At 45.8% G+C, this 22,230-nt stretch overlaps 4 protein-coding genes and 1 long non-coding RNA gene across 6 annotated transcripts; 1 reads left to right on the forward strand and 4 right to left on the reverse strand.

Annotated features, from left to right (window-relative positions):
* Positions 1-61: 61 nt before the first annotated feature.
* Positions 62-16,020, forward strand: LOC108159519 (verprolin). Its single transcript, XM_017292879.2, is given in 11 exon segments — positions 62-293; positions 373-625; positions 9,634-10,042; positions 10,126-10,418; positions 10,804-10,958; positions 11,206-11,598; positions 11,807-11,823; positions 11,826-11,936; positions 12,011-12,483; positions 13,229-13,529; positions 15,034-16,020. Coding segments are annotated over 9 exon segments (2,490 nt in total). The 5' UTR covers positions 62-293; positions 373-625; the 3' UTR covers positions 15,372-16,020.
* Positions 3,333-4,444, reverse strand: LOC117187796. 2 transcript variants are annotated; one of them, XR_004472362.1, is made up of 3 exons: positions 4,139-4,444; positions 3,896-4,022; positions 3,333-3,836 (listed from the first exon to the last, which is right to left on the reverse strand). It is a non-coding gene; the product is annotated as an uncharacterized LOC117187796 (long non-coding RNA). The 2 variants fall into 2 exon arrangements; XR_004472361.1 differs by having other exon boundaries at positions 4,084-4,444.
* LOC108159521 (microfibril-associated glycoprotein 4) lies at positions 6,169-7,310 on the reverse strand. Its single transcript, XM_017292886.2, has 3 exons — positions 7,083-7,310; positions 6,514-7,024; positions 6,169-6,446 (listed from the first exon to the last, which is right to left on the reverse strand). The coding sequence occupies exons 1-3, from the start codon at positions 7,264-7,266 to the stop codon at positions 6,260-6,262; spliced, it is 882 nt and encodes a 293-aa protein (XP_017148375.1). The 5' UTR covers positions 7,267-7,310; the 3' UTR covers positions 6,169-6,259.
* Positions 7,612-8,763, reverse strand: LOC108159522 (ficolin-1). Its single transcript, XM_017292888.2, has 4 exons — positions 8,653-8,763; positions 8,535-8,596; positions 7,910-8,479; positions 7,612-7,834 (listed from the first exon to the last, which is right to left on the reverse strand). The coding sequence occupies exons 1-4, from the start codon at positions 8,710-8,712 to the stop codon at positions 7,681-7,683; spliced, it is 846 nt and encodes a 281-aa protein (XP_017148377.1). The 5' UTR covers positions 8,713-8,763; the 3' UTR covers positions 7,612-7,680.
* A 203-nt stretch (positions 16,021-16,223) lies between the features above and the next one.
* Positions 16,224-19,094, reverse strand: LOC108159520 (protein associated with UVRAG as autophagy enhancer). The gene is made up of 6 exons (XM_017292884.2): positions 18,914-19,094; positions 18,349-18,848; positions 17,591-18,286; positions 17,374-17,537; positions 16,798-17,320; positions 16,224-16,740 (listed from the first exon to the last, which is right to left on the reverse strand). Exons 1-6 carry the CDS (start codon positions 19,044-19,046, stop codon positions 16,597-16,599), a joined length of 2,160 nt encoding a protein of 719 aa, XP_017148373.1. The 5' UTR covers positions 19,047-19,094; the 3' UTR covers positions 16,224-16,596.
* Positions 19,095-22,230: the final 3,136 nt, after the last annotated feature.

Genomic DNA, 22,230 nt, shown 5'->3' on the forward strand with positions numbered 1-22,230 from the left:
ATTATAAAATTAATATCGATGTTTTCTCACCTCTAGCACTCGATAGTGAAATATCACAGGGAAGCTCGTGAAATTTTTCCACAGTCCATCTCTAGCTGCCAAGTCAAGTAAATTTTGTTGCTCGAAGTTTGCAACGAAAATCCATAGATTCGCAGATCATACAAATGTTGCAGCGTTAGTCCCTCGCCCAGGCAACAATCATAGCGAGATGTGCTAAGAAAACGAGCAGCGGGAAACGAAGTAATAATACAAATCTAGGCGCTGATTGCTCTTTATGTGGTTGTGTGCGTGATGTGAGTGAGAGTTCTGGTGTAGTGTGCGTGTGTTTGTGTAAAACCACAAAAAAATAGTCAAATTTGTTATTTATTGTAGTTTTTTTCGGCTCCTTTTACACTAAACCTTTGCATTTATTCGCGATCATCCGTTTGCACAAAACACATTACAAATTCCTGCATGAAAGAGAAGCCCGCGTCTTCTGGGAACTCTTTTGGAACCTGCCTGTATTCTCCACTTCCCTTCCCTCTATGTCTAAAAGAATTAACTAATATCAAATCACCGACAATCGAATCGGACGAGAATTTCACTCAGAAAGCAGCAACAACTTAAATCTGAAACCCGCTTCAAGGTAAGTTTGTTTGTAAAATTTAACCCGTTCTTTTCATACATTCACACATTCTCATGTTCGTACACATATTCATGTACATACACCAATATGCAGAGCAGCTGTATTTGCAAATTGGAGAGTTATTGATAAAGCTTATCTCTCTGGCCTAGCAGCAACGGTATAAGATATCATAAATTATGGAATGCAAGCCAGGGAACCAGAGAATGGGGTTCCTTATCTTATAGCCCTCTAACCAAATAGCACCCAGTCAATTATATGTGCCTACATTTGAATGCAAGTTGTAGTTGTCCGTTAGGATTCGCCGAGTGCAAAGGAACATGAAAAACGTTTTAGATCTGGCCCCCTACCCAACCAACGTTTCGTAAGGGTGCAACAAACTTTAGCTTCTTTGATTTTTCTTTTAGCACCGGCTGCACTTTACTTGTTTGTTGGCTGTCTATCGCTTTTGTTTTAATCACATTAAACAAAACGCCTGGCACGCGACGCATGACGAAAACGGTGGCGACGTCGTCTGCAACCAGAACCAGGCATACCCATGCATACCACACCCCAGCCCCAAGCAGCCCCATCACTGACCTACAAAGAGTACATTGCACGCCGTCTGCTCTGCCCTGAAACTATGTACATTTAGGGGTGGGTTTACACTTTTTTCCAGAGCTGCGAATCTTATTTGTCAGGGAAACGCTCAATTTGATGAGACCGAGAAGTACACCCAACAGTGATTCAAAAATTGGACTCCTTCCCGTTGAAATGTCGAATACTCTTTGCAGCTGAATAATTGTATGTCCTTCAGAATTTGCAGGAAAGAGTCTCAATAGGCCCCACCAGCAGTATCACCAGCCGCCGCCGTCACTCAGACGAGAGTTCAATGTCATTGGCGTGGGGTAAGGCAGGACAGGAGACTGCCAGTCTATTGTTGAGCCTATTATCCCCTCTGTTCACACAGATACAAATACACGTATACACGTACAAATCACGGCCAGAGCATAAAAAGGTGTATACATATGTACATGCATATCGAGTGCTGCTGGAATGACACATGAATAGATCGTATGGAAGGGGGGAGGGCCGCGAGTACCGCCTGACCGGGAGAGCTTTTGTCAGCCTTGCGGGCGGCCATTTGTCAGCCAAATGTGGTTTTTGCCGTGCATGTTTTGTGGACTGCATCATTCATTCCCCCACATTGAAGTTTGATTGGCACGTAGCTGTAACGATTATATTTACTCTCTCTCGTTGATTCTCTGATTTATGCGGGATACTTCGTTGTGCAAGCTGGAACTGAATTGTGAAAGCACAGTAGAGACTCGGCCGCAAGGGACTTAAAGAGTCCCTCCTCTCCATAATGATATTTGGATCGTGTCCTCACTTTAACTGCAATTTACTCATGCTGTGAGACGGTTGGCCTTTTGCTTCCTCAATTCAACTCGGAGCATGTGGGGGGTGGGAGGATGGATGACTCACTCACGGCTCGTGTTTGAGTTGGTTTACATCATTCTTGTTGTTGTCACATGCGTTTGGGTGTATAAGTGTATGCAAAGTGCCGAACCCAACACCGTTGTTGTCATTGAGTGGCGTTGCTGTCGCGGCTTCACTTTGCATTGCTCTCCTCTCTCCCCTTCTCTCCTCTCCACTCATCGCCATGTGTTTGCGTTAGTTATTTAAGCATTGTGCGACGGGGCTGAAAACCGCATTTTAATAAACCTCATCCCCAGCAACAGCAGCGGCAGCAGCAGCAGCAACAACTACTACTACAACAAGTGCAACAATGCAATTTTGATCTGACTTTGTGTTTTGTTATATACCCTTGCAAAGGGTACTACTATTTAAGCAGACATTTTTTCGGAAGAGGAAAACCAATACAGCTGCAATAGAAACGATCGATCTGAAAAAGTATCTAACGCTGCGGCGTCCAAAGAATAGTTTCTCTTGTTTTTGTAAGTGAATATGTTCCTTACGTCATTACACTCTTGCCAAGAGAGGGGCTTACTAAAGAGCTGAAGGCAGGTAGATACAGAGGTAGGTGCAAATATAAAGAGCGAGATGCCCGGAGAAACGCTTAGATCAGAAGTAATTCAAAACGCAGTGTGTCTAAAGATTTGTGTGTCACATAACATATATGTTATGTATGCAAGCGACCCAAGGTTGTCGGAAGGTTGATGCTCCCTGAGTCCGACTCAGACACATATACACACTTCGAAATAGGTATCTGGTAATCAGAAAGAATCCATGAAACAGACATTCACCCGAATTCGGAATCACTTGCAGATTTATTTCCGTTTGATCCCCATTGTTTGCCACTCTTTTCGAATACTTTACTCACCAAAATGTTTCTGCGTCAAAATCTACCTTGTATACTGTACATCTACGCGATCTCTCACAAATGGTAAACAAAATCTCTAAAATTATTTGGCATAAGAAATGGTGTGTGGAGCGTGTTGTCTCTGCGTTTTCGGCTCTGGAAGTGCTTTACACTGCGATCACATACGAGTATTATAATCATGTGGCGTAGCTCTTGGAATTTCAATGAAATGCTGACCAGTCCCACACCCCGTCCATCCCCCTCCACCTGTGCCATGAGCCATGATGATCAAGAGCCACACAACTTGCTGCACGACTTGCAATTTAAATGTAAATGTTAATTGTTAGTCCAACGGTTTTGGCTGTGTAATTGGAACTTGAGGCAGCCAAAGCTAAATCGGCAGAAGAAACAAAAGAAATTGAAAGCGAAAGTCTGTGCATACTCGTACATACATACATATGTACCTATATAAATCCGAATAAATAAATGTACATATATGGTGTGGATTATATTCACCAAGAATCGCTCAGAACAGAGACCACACCGCATGAATCACTGTGAAATTAACATTTCCATCTCAGACTCTGATTCAGAGAGCTGTTTGCTTGACCAAATGAAGTGAAAGGAAACTTTAGATTAGATATGGACCATAGAATAAATATATGTATGTACATATATGTACATATGTATGTATACGTCTTGTAAGATGAATCACAATAAAATGCAGAATGAAAGATACATATAGGACAGACATAGTACAGGGTCTTAATTTTCGGTGGTTCCCCCGAAACTAGTGGTTCAACGTAGCATATCTAATTTTGAAATCATTCATAAAAACCGAAATGTAAACACCAAAGAAACTTTTGCGGAAATTGCCGAGTAAACAAAATGATATGCCAAAAGAAGGAAAAGCTAAAGAAGAGAAGAAAACACAATGAAAAACATCAAAAAATTGCCATCGTTAAGAGAACCTGGGAGTTGACTAAACTGTCTCTTAAGCGTTGTTGCCACACATTTGATTATGCTTTTTCGCCATGCTCTGCTTTGGTTTGGTTTGTCTTGGTTTGGATCGTATCGGATTGGGTGGACACCTTGTGGCTGATATGGGGGGGAAAGGGGGAACTTACGCAACGTTTGCGGTGTCTGGATATTGTCTTACAGCGTAGTATTTCCAATAGGCGTGTTAAGCATTTAACACACAATATTTGACTTACATAATGGATATACATTTTGGACAGTCCCGTCCAATGGCAATTTGTCGGCTTTTGTGTGTGCGTGTGCCGCGAATGGAATGCCGTGAAGAACGGAATGGTGATGATTCCCGCGATTTAATTCAATTTGATTCGATGTCCATCCCTCCCGCTTGAGATCGGGGGAACATAACAGACACACACGCCCTTGTTTATACGGACATTTGGGGCAATTAACTTGATGACAGTTTATTGGGGCAATCCAGAGCATGCTCGGATGGGGATGGGGATGGGAATGAGAATGGGGATGAAGACCCGGAAGGCACACCTCGAAAACGTTAATTGAATGTGTGCCAAATTGTAACGCAAGGAGGAGCGGAGGAGCAGGAGCTAGACCGGACCTCAAATTATTACATTTTTTATGGCAACGTTTAGGAGTGGAGTGACTCATGCTCGAACATACTATCAGCAGAGAAATACCTCAAGACAAATCGAATCAATCGTTTTGCTGTCATTGAACCTTTCCTATCGAATATTATTGGAACACACATATGTATGTATGTACATACATATGTATGTATATACTATATGTTGGATGGAACAATTGATCAGAATGATTAGCGGATCTTAATCTTAAACGGTTACGACTATACACATAGAATATGACCATTCACATTTGTGTGCAACCAGACCCCAGAACCACCACCGAGCCAAAAAGCAATGCCCGCCGCGATAAAGATAAGATAGAGAAACTGTAGAAATACCTGGGGTATAATACCTTTAATTTCCAGCGAACTCGCACACGCCCATGAGTCATGAATCGTTTGAGTTAATATTTGATCAAGTTTGAGTGTTTTTCGATACCCAAAAATCTTCCATAAGGAAATCCATAGAGGGAATGCCTCTACCCTCTGCCAAGTGGAGTCATCAAGCATATGTAACTGTACTGTGGATATCATAATCAAACATGCAAACTTCCCGACTGAACGGGTTATGCCCAATTTAAATGAGTAAAACGACTTAATTTGTTCTTCGTTTGAAATGAAATCATTCCCTAGCTCCCTAGTATCCCTAGATACTGTATATACGGACAACGGTTTCTCCGGGTACTGGGGGCCATTTTCCAGACACAGTAGCGTCAGCAGCTGTTCAATTAAGCGGCAATCCGACTGGGTGAATCAATCGCAATGAATCATACGCAGACCCCTGTGCTGTGCATCGGGGATCGCTCTGAGAGTGGACAGTAGTTAGGGAATGGCCACTGGCCAGGTTTGCACTGGACCTGTCCCACTGTGCCACTTTAATGAGTCGAGACTACAAAATATTTCGCACGTTTCTACTCACACTCACACTCACGCACAAGGCTAAGCTTACGGTTAAGCGTTTTTTGCTGCTGCTTTTTCTGCGTCTCTTTCTTATTCTCTCATTCCCCATCTGGCATCTGGAGGAGATCATCGGTTTACAACGTTGATGACAGGTGCTGGGGATGCAAGCGCAGTTTCTCTTTGTCTGTCTGTCTTCTGTCTGTCTCTCTCCCAGTCTTGCGTGTATGCGCTTGGCTCTATCTGTGTTGCTGTCTTGCGTGTGTGCATTTGTCACTGGCTTTGTTGGTGGTGCCTGCGGTTTTGCATATCGCAAAACTTGATCGGTTAATTGTGACGTCACAGCTGGCTGTCCTCAGCGACAGCTAATTTTATAATTGTACCCACACGCTCTCTTCGCTCTCTCTCGTCGTCGTCTTCGTTAAACTCACAGTTATAACGCGGTACACTCGTTCTCAGGCTTGTCGTGAGTGCGCTCTCTGTGTATACAACACCCTGTACTGACGCACACAATGGAAAAAAGTGTCCTCTCCCTCTCTCTGGCTTTGCTTGGGGCCCAAAGTTGGGGCATCGCATGCGCAGCCGTTGAAGTTCTTCATTTCGAATACGAGCCGCGAGCGGAGAGCAACGCGTGTTTCACTCATAATAAAAGAATTACTTTTGTTTTTGTCGTTTGTGTGTGCGAAAACCCGAAAATAAAAATAAATCAAAAAAACCAAAAAAGCAACAGTGAAAACTTATTATCAAAATGTAAATAAAAGCATAAACGCTGATAAAGTTTATCAACAAAAAATAACGATTTAGATTCGATTGGAACTGGAATTCAACTGAAATTGAGGCTCTGCCTGCTGTGCCTATGCCTTTGTATGCTATTAGAGCACTTAGGCCGTATCATCATCTGACTGACCTTATAGCCATAGTCGTAGCCCAGCCAGGTCATCCAGCAGATGCCGCGGCCCGAGAGCTTCGCCTCGTACCTGCCCCCATCCACGTACTGTCCGTTCAGGTTGCTGAAACCCAATAGAACCGATGGAAATTAGTCTCCAAAGAAGTGTTTAGACAGAGCTCCTCCCTCACCTGAATTGACAATCGTCGTACCACCAGGCCCCCACGTAGGTCATGGCACACCCGTGGCCCAGAACATCGTGGTCGAAGGTGGAGAACGGCATCCCCCTGTGGTAGCTCAACGAATCTCCGGCATCCCCCGAGTACCTGCCCAGAACCGCAAGCGGATACGAGGCGGAGCCATTGCCAATCACAAAGTCTTCGTACCTCGCGTAGCGGGTACCGCCATAGAAGTCCTCCAGGTGTACGAGCAGCTCGTAGGGCTCGGCCGTCGTCAGGAAGTGCAGTCGCTCCAGACCCATGAAGAACTCTCCGCTGAAGTCGCCAAAGCCCTGGGCATACTCCTCCCAACTGCGATAGAAGTTCTCACTGCCGTCCTGGCGCCGCTGGATCACTGTCCAGCCCGATCCCGCCACCCGAGTGTCGCAGAAGACGGGAAAGGGCTCCAGTCCGGGAACTTCTATGGTGTGGACCCCGTCCGTGTTAGTGGAGGCAGCCAGGCAGGATGACGGATAGGCCACAGCTGACAGCAGAGGAGAGATCAATGCATGAATTCCTGTAAATGAAGCCTTTCTACTCACTCTCCTGAGTCATATTCTGTGCGACTACCGCTCCATAGATCTGTTTGAGCTCCTCAATTTGAGATCTTACGCTGGCAAGCACTGCCTCTGTTTTCTCGTAAGCAACTGCGAAATTACTCCGACTGCCATCGGAATGGTGGAAGTAAAAACTCAATATTGAAATGGAAATCCAGTATAGCTCCATGATTCTGTCCTCTCTGACTCGATTCTATCAATCTATTAGACTGGAGAGATAGATTTTCTATAACATTTACAAAACGATTTTCAATCGTTTGCCTTATCAATTCATTCCGATTCGTAGGTCAAGTTTCCCTCGCTCGGGGCGATAATCTATCAGGAAGTTGGTGAAACTACCTATATACTAGACCATGATTTCAATGATATGTACTATATAAGAATCTGATTTATATTCTCAGCCAATTCGCCTGGTGATTCGATGATGATTCAATGAAAACACATTTCGCATATTAATCGAGTACATGCAAATTGTTTACGACTCTCCGTTCCACACTGACTGATCTTCAAGCCATTATGAAAATAAAATATTTTATTCATTGAGAACCCGCTCCTCCTCTTCCTCCGCTGTCTCTCGCGTGAGTCATGGCTTTGGAATATTTCGGCACTTGGGTCTTATCATCATTTGGGTTACCTTATAGCCGTAGTTGTGGCCACGCCACGAGCGCCAGCACATGCCCCGGGCGAACATTTTCTCCTCGTACTTGCCGCCCTGGATATATTGGCCATTTAGATTGCTTCAGAGATCATAAATATATACTCGCATGAGATGATTATACTATAAGTGCACTTCAGATAAAAGAAAAACGTACCTATCGAGGCAGGCATTGTACCACCATCCCCCCAGATAGTAGAAGGCGCAGTTCTTGGTGAACTCCCGATCGTTGTCGCGATCATATGTGGAGAACTTCATCTTGCGGTGCGATCGAAGGGAGTCTCCGGCCGTGCCCGTGTATCTGCCCAGAGCATTCATCGCATACGCATCCTCCTCTGTGCCGAGGGCAAACTCGTCGAATCTCGCGTGCCTCCGCTCCCCATCAAAATCCTCCAGGTGGACGTAGAGCTCGAAAGGTTCGAGGGCCGTCAGGGCGCGCACCTTCTCCAGTCCCAGAAAGAACTCTCCCTCGAGGTCCCCAAAGCCCTGCTTGTACTCCTCCCAGTTCCGGAAGAAGTTTAGGCTCCCGTTGGTGCGTCGCTGTATCACTGTCCACCCAGGTCCTGCCAATTGAGACTCGCAGAACACGGGAAAGGGACTCAGTCCCGGGACCTCTATGGTGTACAAACCGTTTTGGTCGATTGCTGCCGTCAGGCAGGATGTGGGAAGCAGCAGGTTGATGCTTTTCTGGGCTCTATTCGTGTGCTGTTGCAGTTCTTCCTTCAATCTGTAGAATAGCTGTGGTTCATTCTTCAGTGTAGCATTATTCTGTGAAAGCATACCTGGAGAGCAACGTATCTGCGTTCTCATAGATGGCCTCCAATTGTTCTACCAAATCCAACGACTGTTGGGAATGCCTATTCATTAAAGTTTTACTTTTTCTTTTGTTTGTGGACTTACCTCCGAGAGACGGAGACGAACGGCCAGGAAGCAGAGTGCGCACCAAATGGGGAAGTTCATAGTGGAATTAAATATTGAATCGGAATTTCCAGAGAATCTATTCAAATTGATTGAGAATTCCTATTTACAGAACATTTTATGGAAATCACATGAAGAAACGGGGATTCATTCGCCCCCCGTCTTATCAGTCGAGCTATGGAAATGCCGTGATTATAATTTTCTGATAACTGTTGCTATTCGATTTCGCCTTCTGCTCGTATTCTCTGTAGGAGAGAGCCATAAATATGATGGAAATATATTAAGAGAGCATCGCGACAACACCCATACGCGTATTGCAAGATCTGCACAGATCACGTGGGATGGCCTCCGGCTGAAGGAGATGTGGGATGTCTGCCCGGTCCAGTTCCTGTCAAACTCTGCAGCTTTACGCGCCGCTTGAGCTTGAAATTTCTTATGTTGGTTAATACCCTTCCCAGTCCCAGAGAGTACATCAAATCTTTGATATATAAAATCTATGGACTGCTCCGTTCGCATCCGTAGAGCACTGCAGGCTTCGGTGCGTGGGAATGCTGCTGCTCGCCGTCGCTGGCTGCTGGCTATCGAGGCGTCAATCTCGAGAAAAGACAAAACAAAACACGACATAAATAATAAGTATAGAAATTGTATTATTAAATCTCTGTGGTGGAGCATGTCTGCGTCTGTTTGTGAGTATGTTTGCGGCGTGTGGGTGGCGACAGCGGTCTCCGCGGTACCTCCGCTTTGAAAGTCTCTCGACGCAGAGCAGAGCCAGTCTTTAGCCAATGCCCCTACGAGGCAGACGCAGAGATTGTGGCCAGAAGAGAAGACCTGATCAAAAGCGAGAATGAGACTAAAGAAAAGCGCTAACAAAAAAGTAGAATTGCTCTAAACATAAATCAAGAATATGTAGCTCTAAAAGAGCAACAAAATTAACCCCAAAAATCGTTATATTTGGAATTGCAGATGGCCATACCGCCACCACCGGGACCACCGCCACCGCCAGGGCCCCCGCCGCCCCCGGCCATGGGCGGCTTGAAGCTGGGCGGCGGTGGAGGCAAAGGTGGTGCAGATCCCCGCTCTGCCCTCCTCAGCTCCATCCAGAAGGGCACCAAGCTCCGTAAGACGAACACCGTGGACAAGAGCGGACCGGCGATATCGGGGAAAGTATGTGGAGCAGATGCCGCAGCAGGAGCGGGAGTTGGAGGCGCCAAGCGCACCCTCAATAACAACACCAGCACCAGCAACAACAACAACAACTGCAGTAGTAGCAGCAGCAGCAGCAACGGCCTTGGCAATGGAGCCCCCAAATTGGGGGGCCTGTTCGAAGGCTACTCGCAAATGCCGAAGCTGAAGCCCGTGAATGGCTATCGCAGTAGGTTCACAAATGTTAATTCAAATTATGTATTTCGTTGCTCACTTGTTTTCCGCTTTCCGCCAACGCACACGCACCCGCAGCCGGAGCAGCAGCAGCAGCGACTCCACAACCACCAGCCGGAGTAGCAGCGGCCGCAATAGCACAGCAGCAGCAACGAAGCCATAGCCCCCCCACAGCCGTCACTGCCGCTGCCGCATCCAGCAACGGACCCATGGACTTCAATACAGAGCTGGCCATGCACCTAACATTGAAGCGCCAGAAGGCGCAGCAGAAGCAGCAACAATCGCCGCAAGCACCCAGCGGCACCCAGCATATCAATGCCACAGAAGCAAATCTGAAAACAAATCGGGGACCTCCACCGCAACCGCCAAAGGTGAGGGCAAGGCAGCCATGTACGGATGGACCCACAGACGGCAGAGTGTTTAAATATAGATCTCACCATATTAATGAAAATAATTAGGGAGGAGGAGTGGGATAGATGCTAAGAGTGGAAACACGAATGCTGTTCAAAGTACTTCTATAGAAGAGAGCGTTATTTGTGAGAGAGGAACGATTGATCTTTGGAAAACAATAGAAAGCCTGTATAGGAATCAGTAGAAGTTCAGAAATAGAAATAGAAATAGAAAGCCTGTATAGGAATCAGTAGAAATTCAGGAGCATTGACATGTGAATATTCTCTAGCTAGAATTCGTATTAGAAGAGCTCCCAAGAAAAATAATAATATCTAATCCATCTGTTGTTCTCTACCGCCATCACAGCAAACCAACTCAAGTGATTCGATATTGGAGCGCATGAATATCGCACCCCGCGCTGCCCTGCCACCAGCTGCCGCCGTCAAAGCTGCCTCGCCCACGCTCTCGGAGAGCGGCAGCAACAGCAGTGGCAGCGTCAAGAGCAAGGCGGCCAATCTGAAGTAAGTTTATGCTTGGATCCACCAGCAGTCCGGCACCTCCAACATTTGATACTCTTTTGTTTTTTTTTTATTTTTGAAACTTTTGTTAAAATTCCACATTTTCTTTCTTTATTTTCGGGTGGATTTCTTTGCCGGGCATTCGTGGTTATCTTCCTATCCCACCCGCCCAACCAACCACTCACCCAAACCACACCACACACCCATCACAAATACAAACTACAAACGACGCTATCCATGGTATCCACAGTATCTCGTTAGGGAATAGTTTTGTAAATAGTTCGATGGCAAAAACCACTGCGAGTGCTTCCACGACGTCGCTGAACTCGAGCAGAACGTCCTCGGCAGGATCGCTACGCAACCTGGCGCCCAATAAGTCAACGTTGTTCGGTGGTGCTGGTTCTTCTATTGGTGGTGGTGGTTCACAGCAGACATCGCCTCCATCAACGGCCACGCCCACACCGTTGCCATCTCAAGCGCAGTCCCATACGCAAACACAGATTCAGTCACAGCAGCAGAAGCCGGCCATCAGCTTTGGCAAGCCGAACTTTGCTCCAAAGCCGCCGGGGCTCCAGCAGTTGATTCTGGGTAACGGGCAGCAGCGTCCGGCGGTGACGCGGCACCACAGCATGAAGTCGCCCAGGTATAGAGTACATTACAGTGCAGTAAACCCTAGCTAAGTATGCACACCGCTTGCTTCAGTCACCCCACGATCCAGTCAGTCAATCCATTGATATAGTTTGGGTTTTGCTTTTGCTTATCTTTATGGCTTTCGATTTGCATTGATTTCTGGCTATAGCCCCGACTATTACCCTAAGCGCTACTAATATGGGTCTCTGCCTCCTCCACAGATCTCCGCCAGCGTCTGGGCCTATGCTGCCCCCACCCTCCAGCATTTTGGGACGATGCGGGCTCCGCTCCAGCTGCAGGGCAGCGACGGAAGCGTCGCCAGCATGCGCTGTGCCCCCAATCCACCAAAGTGTGAGTACCTCAAAGAAAATCGCCATGATGAGAGAATGGAATGACGTCTCTCCTCCTCCTCCTCCTTCCTGTAGCACGACCATCGGTGAAGCCTCCACCTCCGCCAACACCGGCGCGGAGCTTCTCCAACAGCAATCTGAGCAACATCGGAGCTGGATCATCTGCAGCGCCGTTAAGTGCCGTCAACACGGCCCTGGTGCAGAGTGCGGCGACTACGACTCAGGCCCCTTCGACTCCCATTACCCAACCGCCCTCCACTTCGAGCAGCAGTAGCAGCGTGGCCGCCCTGCGTGACCAGTTCCGTGCGGTTGGCATCGGGAACGGTATGAATGGTATGAACGGTGGGAATGGGAATTCCTCGCCACCGCTGCCGCCGCTGCCTACTCCAGCATCAGTTTCGTCGGCCTCATCATCGACTACGGCCAGCCCCAAGTCTTCGACCGTCCGGCCGATCATATTGAATGGGGGACCCATCATCCATCCACCAGCCCCGCCGCCGCACCGCAGCTGTCCGCCTCCACCGCCGCCGCAGCGACAATCGAGCACTGTGAGTAGCCAATTAGCCAGAGTAGCAGTATCAGTACCAGCAACACAACAACAACAGGTTGTCCCAAATGGCAAAGGTGACAATTGGGTGGCCTCCACCACGCAGAACAGACTTGGAACAGATATAAGGAGCGGAGCTCGTGAGCTACTGTCCATAGAGATGAGATCGTGACGGGTATGGATTCTCTCTGCTGTCTCTGCTGTTGGGGTTCCACCTGTTCAAATCAGTCACAGCGTCACGGCCATAACCTATCCCAAAGAACGTTTGCTTTTTGCGCAGTGCAGAGCTTACTCTCACTGCGCAGGCGCTTCTCCGAGCAGCTCCTGGCTGCGCACTTTTTGGGGCACGCCAGTCGTACTTTTTATAACTCACCTATTTTCGTGCCAAAGGGAGGGGGAGGTGGGGGAGATTGATTTTCCAAATGTGAGACGTGACCAAAACACACGACACACGACCCTCCATTCGCTTTGTTTTTCGGTCCATTGCTTGTCCACTGCCAGGCCGAGCTCTCATTGATGCCTTCTCCCAGAATGTTCGAGTGAAGCACTGGTTGTTCAAGAGGCTGTTTTCGCTTAGCAAATATCTGAAAAGGAACTACAGCCACGGCCGCCCACCATTCAAGGTTATCAAAATGCTGATGCTCCACGGCAAGCGCAACGTAACTAGAGTTGTCCGAGATTACCCACGATACTCACGGTATCAAAAGCCACATAACTGACTCCACTCTCCTCTCTCCATCTTGCAGGCTGGATCCGGATCAGGGTCGGGTGCTGGAGCGCCAGTGCCGCCACAGCGTCACTCATCCATACGGCCCAATGCCCCGCTGACTCCACCCACGCACATGGCCAACGCCTCGCATCAGTTTGGTAGCAATTCAGGACTGTCGGCAGGAGGAGGAGCAGGAGGTGCAACTGTGGGCCGCCTGGTCATCGATTTGGAGACCAAGTTCGGGAAGCGATTCCACAACGTGACCGAGTTCCCCAAGCCGCCGCCGTTTCTTAATATACAAAAAATCTATCCTAGTCGAACGTTTAAGGCGAGCAACGGTATGTAGTCGTCTGTGAGCGTGTGAGTGTGTGTGGGTGTGTCTGTTCTGTGAGTGCTTTAAATACATGTGTACAGTATTTAGAGATACACAACCACATACACATATGTATATGTTTATGTAACTGCGTTTATTCTTATATACACACATGGAATGCAATGCTGTTATATAATTATGTAATTGTTTCTTAAGGCACACGCTCTGTCATTTCGCATACAACGATTCTTATCTTTTATACATACAACTCATGCTATATACATATATATTATTTTAAACATGTATTACTTACTATTATGATTATGATTATTATTGTTTAACACACTGAAAACCCATCCAATCGAACACAAAGAAACAAACACATGCAAATGCATACAAATGCAACCAGGGGAGTTTAGGAATCTTTTTTTTGGATTATTGTTGTTTTATTTTACTGTTAACGAGCCAATAAAATTTGAATGTATGAAGAGTAGATGAATGTTATCTTGTATATTGCATAATACTAAAGTTGAATAGCTTTATCCAAACACTATCTATCTTATACCATCTAATGTTAAAGTTTGTTAAATTTCACAAGAAGAAGAAGATAGGGAGATGAAGATCAGATACGATCAACATCTCCATAAAATATGTTAACGAAACGCGATATTACCACTAAGCACACACAATATTATTACGCATAGCTATAGATATATCCCGTATATATTCATATGTACTATGTGTGTGTATGTAAAGAGAAGTCCTTCCATATACCACCGTATCCCCCTCCCCCGCAATCGATCCACACACAACACAACACATTTGAAATACATGTAGCGCATGCTTTTTAATTGTACTCCACTCCCATCATATCTTTTATATATCTTACCTATCTGTACGCGCATCTCTAAATGCATATGCATACATAGGCATACACACACATATTATGTACATATATCCGACATCCGATGCGATGAATTTTAGTTCTAGTATCCAACAGGCACACTACGAGTATAATTGTTTGTTTTAATTTTAAAGTTATCTTTTGGATGGAACAATAAACCAAAATTCGATTGGATTTACATCAACATGTAAACCATTTCATTTGTTTTGTATTAAAATTTAAATATAAAACAGAAAAGAGCTACAGGTGTTCCACTGTTCGCTGTCCGTTATACTTAATTTTTGTATCGGTTGTTATCTTCAGTGGCTCCTTCTGATATACCGAAGTATGTCATACAGTTTTGCATTCCTTTCGTCACCTGTTTTGTGTTTCTCTTCATTTGTGACGTCTTTGAGCTCTTCTTTCCACTGCATTTACACCTTTGGCAGTTCCTTTCTTTCCTTTCCGTTTATCATTTGTATGCTTCGTCGGAGTTTTGCCTGCACAAACATTGATCAAGATATCCCCATATCGATCCCATTGATCTATCTCTCTATATCTTGCGCTATCTATCCATTTTTTTAAATATATCTCTCTCTCCCCACTGCCTCTCTCCCTCTCTCTCTCTGTCTCTCTCACACTTCAGCTGCCGCCCAGACGCCCAGCAACAACAACATCAGCATTAACAACAACATTTCGGCTGTCTGCAACAACAATGCCAGCATAAATACCAATTCAATGGCTCCGGGGGGAAGAGGTACACTGCCGCCAGCACTGAAGCCAGCCTATGCACCACTGAAGAAGCACCGGGCACCTGCACCACCGCCTCAGGCAGGCGTGGCCGCTGCCACAGTGTCCGTAATACGGCAATCTAGTTTCTTGTACGGCGGCGGAGCAGCCGGAACGGCCGGTAGTGCCTCCTCCCCCGTTCGACCCCAATCACAGGCGGCGGGAAGTGTGGCGCGCAACTCGACGGTCTGCTGAGGCGATCCATATCGTTGCCCATGAGTTGTACATAATGCGGATATACGGTGTGGCACGGTGCGGAGTGATTGTACAAAATTTTACGAAAGGTTGATCAAATAAAAGTGGAACAATACCAAATACCACTCTTCTGAGGGAACGAATCGAATCCCAATTTATGCGCGCAACTCTCTGTAGCGTCTTCCCTGGCAGCACTTGGCAAGCAAGCCAATCCTTAACCATAGTTGTTCGTTTTGTATATAGGAAATAGCACCTAAAGTTAGTAAAATTATGAAAACAGCAATATAGCAGCCAGCAAATCTTTTATAAGTATATGCATTGTATCTGTATGTTTCAATACGATTGTATTGTATTTAGGAGCGCCTCTATATGAATATCTTACTAGACTGAACCTGTTAAAACCCAGCAACAACACAACTAATTAATATATGTAGATACGAGTATACACGAATACTTGGAGGGGGGAATGGAATACTCTGCACTGGGATACTTGAAGAGCCTCTAGAGTCTAGACTCTAGTGCAATACACACAAAACGAAGAATGTTAGATGCAATACCTAATCGAAGCACAACTGAGAGCATTTCAACGAATCTTGTCATACACTTGTCACTATTTTAGAGTCTAATAAAACTAGTGGTAATACCCAGATTTGTGTGATAAAATCTCTCTCAAGTATCTAATCTAAGATCTATCCGCAATTGGTGAACATTTGTTAGATCTTTTTGGCCATACATACTGTATGAATGTATACAGAATAGAATGTAATACGAGTACTGCTCTACATAAATATTATTATTACTATTATTATTATTGAATTCAATTATTGTTGTTAGAATTGGTGTCACTAGAAGTATTAACCAGCATTTAACATAACGTTTTATTCAGCATCCGAATCATAATCATTGCAGTTATCAGATAAATAAATTCCAAAATCATTTTGAAAACTTTGAGCAAACTTTGAACTTGTCATTGGCTTGGCCCAAAGTTGACGCAATGAACGCGGTAAGTCAATCGATATCTACTATATAAACGAGTATATATGTATGTGTATATAGTGAATATTTGAGTAAAGTGTGTGTAAATGCTGACAAGACAAGCCATAACATAACAGCAAAGCACTTAAATCTAGTTTAAAGGTAAAGTAAAGCCTTTTCTTGGGGTTAGCCATAATAATATATCGCACTTTTACAAACTTATTCGTTAACAAAACTATCGGATTTTATCCTAGGCCGTCTCATGCTTTTCCTTGAGGGTTTGCACGGCCTCTTGGAGGCCTTGATCCTCGCGCTTGCGTCGTCGCTCGCACTTGGGACATGGCTGCTGCTCGTTAAGACACTCCGCATGAAATACAGCACCGCAGGCCAGACACTGAAATTAGGCATTCAATGAAAACAGTCGGCGAAAAGAAAGGGACGACTAGCATACCCGATATGTGGTGCTAATGTGGAAGGGATAGAGTACCCTAGGACTCTGGCATATCTCGCAGATGAAGCCCTTCAGCTGGCACAGACGACACTTAAGTACGTGCGCCTCGCCCATCTTGAAAGCCTTCTGCAGCTGCTGGCACAGCGCGCCGCGCTGAATCAGACCCAGATCCGCTATCGAGTACTGGTGTATATGCTCGTAAAGGTACTCCCGGCCGCAGAAGAAATTCTGCAGGAGCTCAATGCTGGTCGGCGCACACGTGTAAAGGTATGCGCGTATAAAGTTGAGCCGAATGCGCAACGACTGGAGTTCGGCCATAGCATCGGATGCAAAGTAAATGCTGGGATTCAGCAGCTGCATGTCCAGAAACGGCTGCGACCTAAACTCGGCCAGAAAGGTGGCCGCCCGCTTGCTGACGCTGTACTTGCGAAAGTCCCAATTGTAAATAATGCGCGCAGGAATCAGCTGCGACTCCACATCCATGCAGCTGTTGCAGTAGTAATTCCCGCTGAAGGCGCAGACTCTGTAAGAGATGAACTTTTCAATTGATGGAACTCCCGTCTTAGTTCCACTCACTGAAAGTTGGTGTAGCCTATTCCAAGAGGGTGCTGACAGCTCTTGCACAGAAATCCCTGGGCATCCAGACCAGGCTCCCGCGCCAGTTGGCAGAGCTGGGCCACCATCTGCTGCAGCTCCGCCATGTCAAAGTCCGAGGCGAGCAATTCAAATTCGGAGTTCGTCTGCGGAGAGAAAGGCGGTAAGGTTTGTTGGCTTTAGGCTCTATGTTGCTTACATCTAGGGACTGCAAGTCACTCAGGTCGTCGGACACAGGGGGCTCGCTCTCCCGCTGAGCATGGGCCACATTCAAAGTGGAGGCACTGGCCCGGAACTTCTCCCAAATCTCCGACCAACCAGCTCCACTTTCGCGGTTGTTCTCGTGCTTCCGCAGCAGGGCATTGTAGCTGCAGCGATCTGTGGTGGGAGAGCGCAGGCTGCTCGAGCTGCTCATGCTCACGGACCGCTGAAAGAGACGCGATGCGGGCGGCTCGGTGGCCGTGGGCGAGAGATCCAGGTCGCCGGACCAGGAGGTCTGCATGAGATTGGAGAGGGAATTGCTACCATGGGGCAGACTGGTCAGTTCTTCATCTGCCAGGTCGGCGAAGGACTCTTCTATATGACGCTTGGACCGCTTCCGGGACCTCTGGTTGCTCCCCGAACGAGCCACTGGCTCTCCAGCTTCACTCGTTTCTGCTGTTGCTACGGGCGGGGACTGCTCCTCGCTTATGATGTCCATTTCGTCAAACTTTTGTATGAGAAGGTCGAGGTTCTCGCGCTGGCTCAAATCCGGCACTCCGAAGTTGCCGCTCCGGCTGAAGGGGCTGTTAGAAATGGACTCTGAGAAGAGCTCATTGGTCTGCAGAGGCTGCGGGGTGGGTATGGTCACAATATCGGAGCCCAGGGAGCTGGCTATGTCTACTCCACTGCTAATCTGTAATGAAGTATTCAAAATAGTCAGCCATACAATGAACTAGATTATGGACCAGTGCATACCGGACATGATTTAAGGGCAGGCGTCCACAGATCCGATAGCTGCAAAGAGTAGTCCGGCCAGTGGTTTAACAGGCTCGAGTTAACCGGCAAGTCGAACTGGACGTAGGCCTCTAGGCTTTCCATAATCTTGGAAGCCGTCTCCAGGCCATCGGCATCCTTGGCCAAAGCGTGTCGCTTGTAGTAGTGCGACATGGCAAAGCTATTCTTCCGCATGACGTTAAGGTACGACGAGAACACCGATTCGTTGAGGGATTGACGCACCCAGGCGCGACACTGGCCAATCTCCGAGGTGATCTGACTCAGACCCTGGATCTGCTCGATCACCTGCTTGTGCATGAAAACCATGCAGGGGGACCAGAAGCTGGGATCTGGCCGCCGTTCCACATCGCCCGTAATCACATTTAAGGTGGCCCAAAGGAACGAGTCCTTCAGGCCATGCAGGAACACCGCCTCCAAGGTGGTGCACAGGGCACTGGTCTGCTCGCACAGCCCCACAACCTCTGAAATGTGGGACGTCCCCTCCTCCTACATTAGCAATGATTCATAGAGTGCACCCAGAACTTACCCAACCCCTTCTGCTTGACCTCAAACTCGATCTCGCGGGCATTCTCGTTCAAAGTGTTTATCAGCGCTCCCTTCACGACATTTTCGCGCTTCGACGAAAAACTATTGTTGAGACTACGAAACAGGGAGCTCATTGGTCCGTAAAGCTCTTTGTTTTGTTTTGGACCTTATCCATAAGATATACGGTCCGATCCTCAGAAATATACCAAAATATTCCGTCTCATTTGAAAAATATACCGTAACTATACTGACAAATTCAACTTCTATTTTACATATTCCTCGTTTTTGATATTCCGTGGAATATTACTTGCTATATAGAACATTTAGCCATGCCCACATAACTTTATCCGATTAGTGAATCTATTTTCTAATTGACTGGATTATTTTAAATACTTGCTTTTATTGCACTTCGCATATAAAGTTTTTTTTAGCGAAAATGGTCAAACAAACAAAAACAAAAGAGGATAGTCGTTCCTATTGTTCAATTTTGATATTCCGTCGAATATTATTAGCTAGATAAAACAATTTGCCATGCCCACATAATTTTATCCGATTAGTGAATCTATTTTCTACTTGACTGGCTTATTCTAAATATTTGCTTTTATTGGGTTTCTGTTGTTAAGGCTACGAAACAGGGAGCTCATTGGTCCGTAATCTTTGTTTTGTCCGTCCGACCCTCAGAAATCAGTCTCATTTGAAAAATATACTGACGAATTCAAGTTCCATCATATTCCTCGTTTTTGATATTCCGTGGAATATTAGTAGCTATATAGAACATTTAGCCATGCCCACATAATGTTATCCGATTAGTGAATCTATTTTCTACTTGAATGGCCTATTCTAAATATTTGCTTTTATTGGATTTCTGTTGTTGAGGCTACGAAACAGGGAGCTCATTGATCCGTAAAGCTTTTTCTTTTGTCTTGGGTTATCACCACTGTTGCCATTTTAGCTTATTTTAAGGAGATTTGGCTGATTTTAAAATCAAAAAGCTTGAAAAATAATTGAAATGCTTATAGCTTGAAATCTAACTTATTTCAAGTTTAATTTAGCTTTTTTTGGCTTAAGCAAGTTTAGTACAAAAGAATTTTTGTTTTCGATTTTATTGTAATATTTGTAGCCATCCAGTCATGAATTTACAAATAAGTTTAAACAATGTCCACTAAATTAATTTCTTTACATGGCAACTACATCTTTATGTAATTACCATGGAGCCCCATGGAACCGCCAGTGTGAAAACAGCTGATTCCACCTAGGGCTGCAGGTCGACACATGTCAGCGAATGAGGAGCTGTGTGAGCTCCAATGTGTGACGTCTCCGCTAGTTGGTAACGGCTCGATTCGAATTTACAAATAAATGTCTATCAATCTTGTTTGCAGTTCAGATGGCAACCAAATGTTTTTCAAGCCAATCAAATGTATCTACGATATGTCTGTTTCTACTGATTCCAGCTAATCTTCTCGAACCCGATCTGGTTATTCTTGACTTTCTTCAGTCACGGCCCGGCCCCATCAGAGAGCTTATGTGTTTGAACGCTCGATTATGGCGAAAAAAAATACCCTACGCAAATGGCCAACAAAAAAAGTCTGTCCCAAAAGACAAATTATTAATGTGTTTATTTGTTTCTCTGGGTTTTTTTCGGTTTCGGTTTGGGTTTCAATGAACCGTCATATCTTGCTTACTCGCAATCGTATTCCATGCAGGGAATGACTCAACTAGCAATTTTGCAGTAATTCCCAAGTTTTCAGATTTATTTATGAAAGACAAGTCCAGTCCCATCCAGCGCATCCCATGAGATAAGAAAAACCCGATGCACCCCACCCCCTGCTTTAAATAAAACCAAAATCGAAATTTGTGTTAAGGTCGCGGTCGCGGTGACCAACAAGAGCTAATGTATGTACGAGTATATGTATATGTATGCTTGTATGTTGTTGTTAACGCATTTTTCAATATTTTTGCAATAAAAAAGATGCGCCTTTGTGGTAGTATCTCTCTGTCTCTTGGCCCGAAGCAGCCGCCGTCAACTGGTTCAGCACTCAAAATGCCGAATGCAAACTGGTCGGCGGTTTCCATCAACTTTTCGAGTGTTCCAGTGTGATGATGTTTTTGGTGTTTTTGTTTTCGAAAACGTTTTCCATGTGGGATGCGTTCGACAATTGCATTTTATTGAATTTTATTAATACGAAACTGGTTGCGAAATCGTAAACAACATAAACAATTTGGCAAACAGTGATTACGCGATGTGTTAACCTTTTAAGTTTTCCCCCCCAAAAAAGATTTAGCATCCTCGCACGAAAACAGCTAGCGGAAGTCCGACTTGGGGCCTGAGTCGCGACTGTTAATCGGATTCGGTGTGAAATTAATAATTATAAACAATTAATAAAACCCAATCCCAGGTGAAAGGGTAGCTCGGTTCGCTTCGGTTTCGGTTTTGGGGTCACGCAGGCGCAGACCCCACTCTGGGTGTCATTTCCCAACGGAGGGAGAGACTCTATTAAAGTAAATAATATATAGCTTGAATGCTTTTTCAGCTTTGCTAGTGTTGTCGCTGACTTTGCAGTTTTCGCAGAGACAGAGGGCTGCTCCTAATGCTACCAGAGCAATACCAGAGCCAGACCTGGCTCTACCGTTCATTCCCATTGTTGTGGGCCAAAGAAACGAAACGAAACGAAATTTATAAAAACGTTTGTTTTCGTAATACAATTTTGATTACTTCTTTGACGCCGCTGAGTCCCGGGTCGGGGGACCATTGATGGGCTTTGTCTCAGTTCCCGGCCCCTTTGTCCGTCTCTAAGCGTTTTGATTTATTGTCGGGCGGCGGGCGCCGCGGCGCAACCAACAAAAGCCCAAAGCTACTGTTGGGCATTGGGCGGGATACGGCCCATTTGGCAATATCTTTGCTGTAATTGTAGCAGTAATAATAGCAATGATTCCCGATGATGATGCCAAAGCTAAACAAGCAATCATTGACATCACAGATACTGACACATGGCCGCTCTAAAGGAGGGGTAAGTGTACTACGAGTACGTGTAGATAATATAGCAAGCCCAGCGCCACTACTACGCCCCTGCGCGACTTACACGGGGCTAGAGCCGAGACCGAGGTGACGACCCATCATCAGGCGCTAGGAAGCTGACTCTTTGATCGTCCAAAGGCAAATGCCGGTAATATGCTCAAATGCGGAACCAATAAGCTGACATAATTTCGTTTGATGGGTTTTGCTTGGGCCAAAACATAATTACATTCCAGAGACATCACAAAGGTATGGTTACGGTCGGGCTTTTCAATAGGATTTCAGGGTAATTAGCGCATTATTTA

Source organism: Drosophila miranda, chromosome 3, assembly GCF_003369915.1.
Source record: "Drosophila miranda strain MSH22 chromosome 3, D.miranda_PacBio2.1, whole genome shotgun sequence".
Lineage (NCBI taxonomy): Eukaryota > Metazoa > Arthropoda > Insecta > Diptera > Drosophilidae > Drosophila > Drosophila miranda.

Coding starts and splice junctions, on each gene's coding strand:
- LOC108159521 (XM_017292886.2), bottom strand. CDS start 7,266: ATGGAGCTATACTGGATTTCCATTTCAATATTGAGTTTTTACTTCCAC. Junction 7,025..7,082: donor ACAGAATATGACTCAGGAGA/GTGAGTAGAAAG, acceptor CTCTGCTGTCAG/CTGTGGCCTATCCGTCATCC. Junction 6,447..6,513: donor TACGACGATTGTCAATTCAG/GTGAGGGAGGAG, acceptor ATTGGGTTTCAG/CAACCTGAACGGACAGTACG.
- LOC108159522 (XM_017292888.2), bottom strand. CDS start 8,712: ATGAACTTCCCCATTTGGTGCGCACTCTGCTTCCTGGCCGTTCGTCTC. Junction 8,597..8,652: donor TTCGTCTCCGTCTCTCGGAG/GTAAGTCCACAA, acceptor CATTCCCAACAG/TCGTTGGATTTGGTAGAACA. Junction 7,835..7,909: donor TACAATGCCTGCCTCGATAG/GTACGTTTTTCT, acceptor TGATCTCTGAAG/CAATCTAAATGGCCAATATA.
- LOC108159520 (XM_017292884.2), bottom strand. CDS start 19,046: ATGAGCTCCCTGTTTCGTAGTCTCAACAATAGTTTTTCGTCGAAGCGC. Junction 18,849..18,913: donor GGTCAAGCAGAAGGGGTTGG/GTAAGTTCTGGG, acceptor CCCACATTTCAG/AGGTTGTGGGGCTGTGCGAG. Junction 17,321..17,373: donor ATAGGCTACACCAACTTTCA/GTGAGTGGAACT, acceptor CATCTCTTACAG/AGTCTGCGCCTTCAGCGGGA.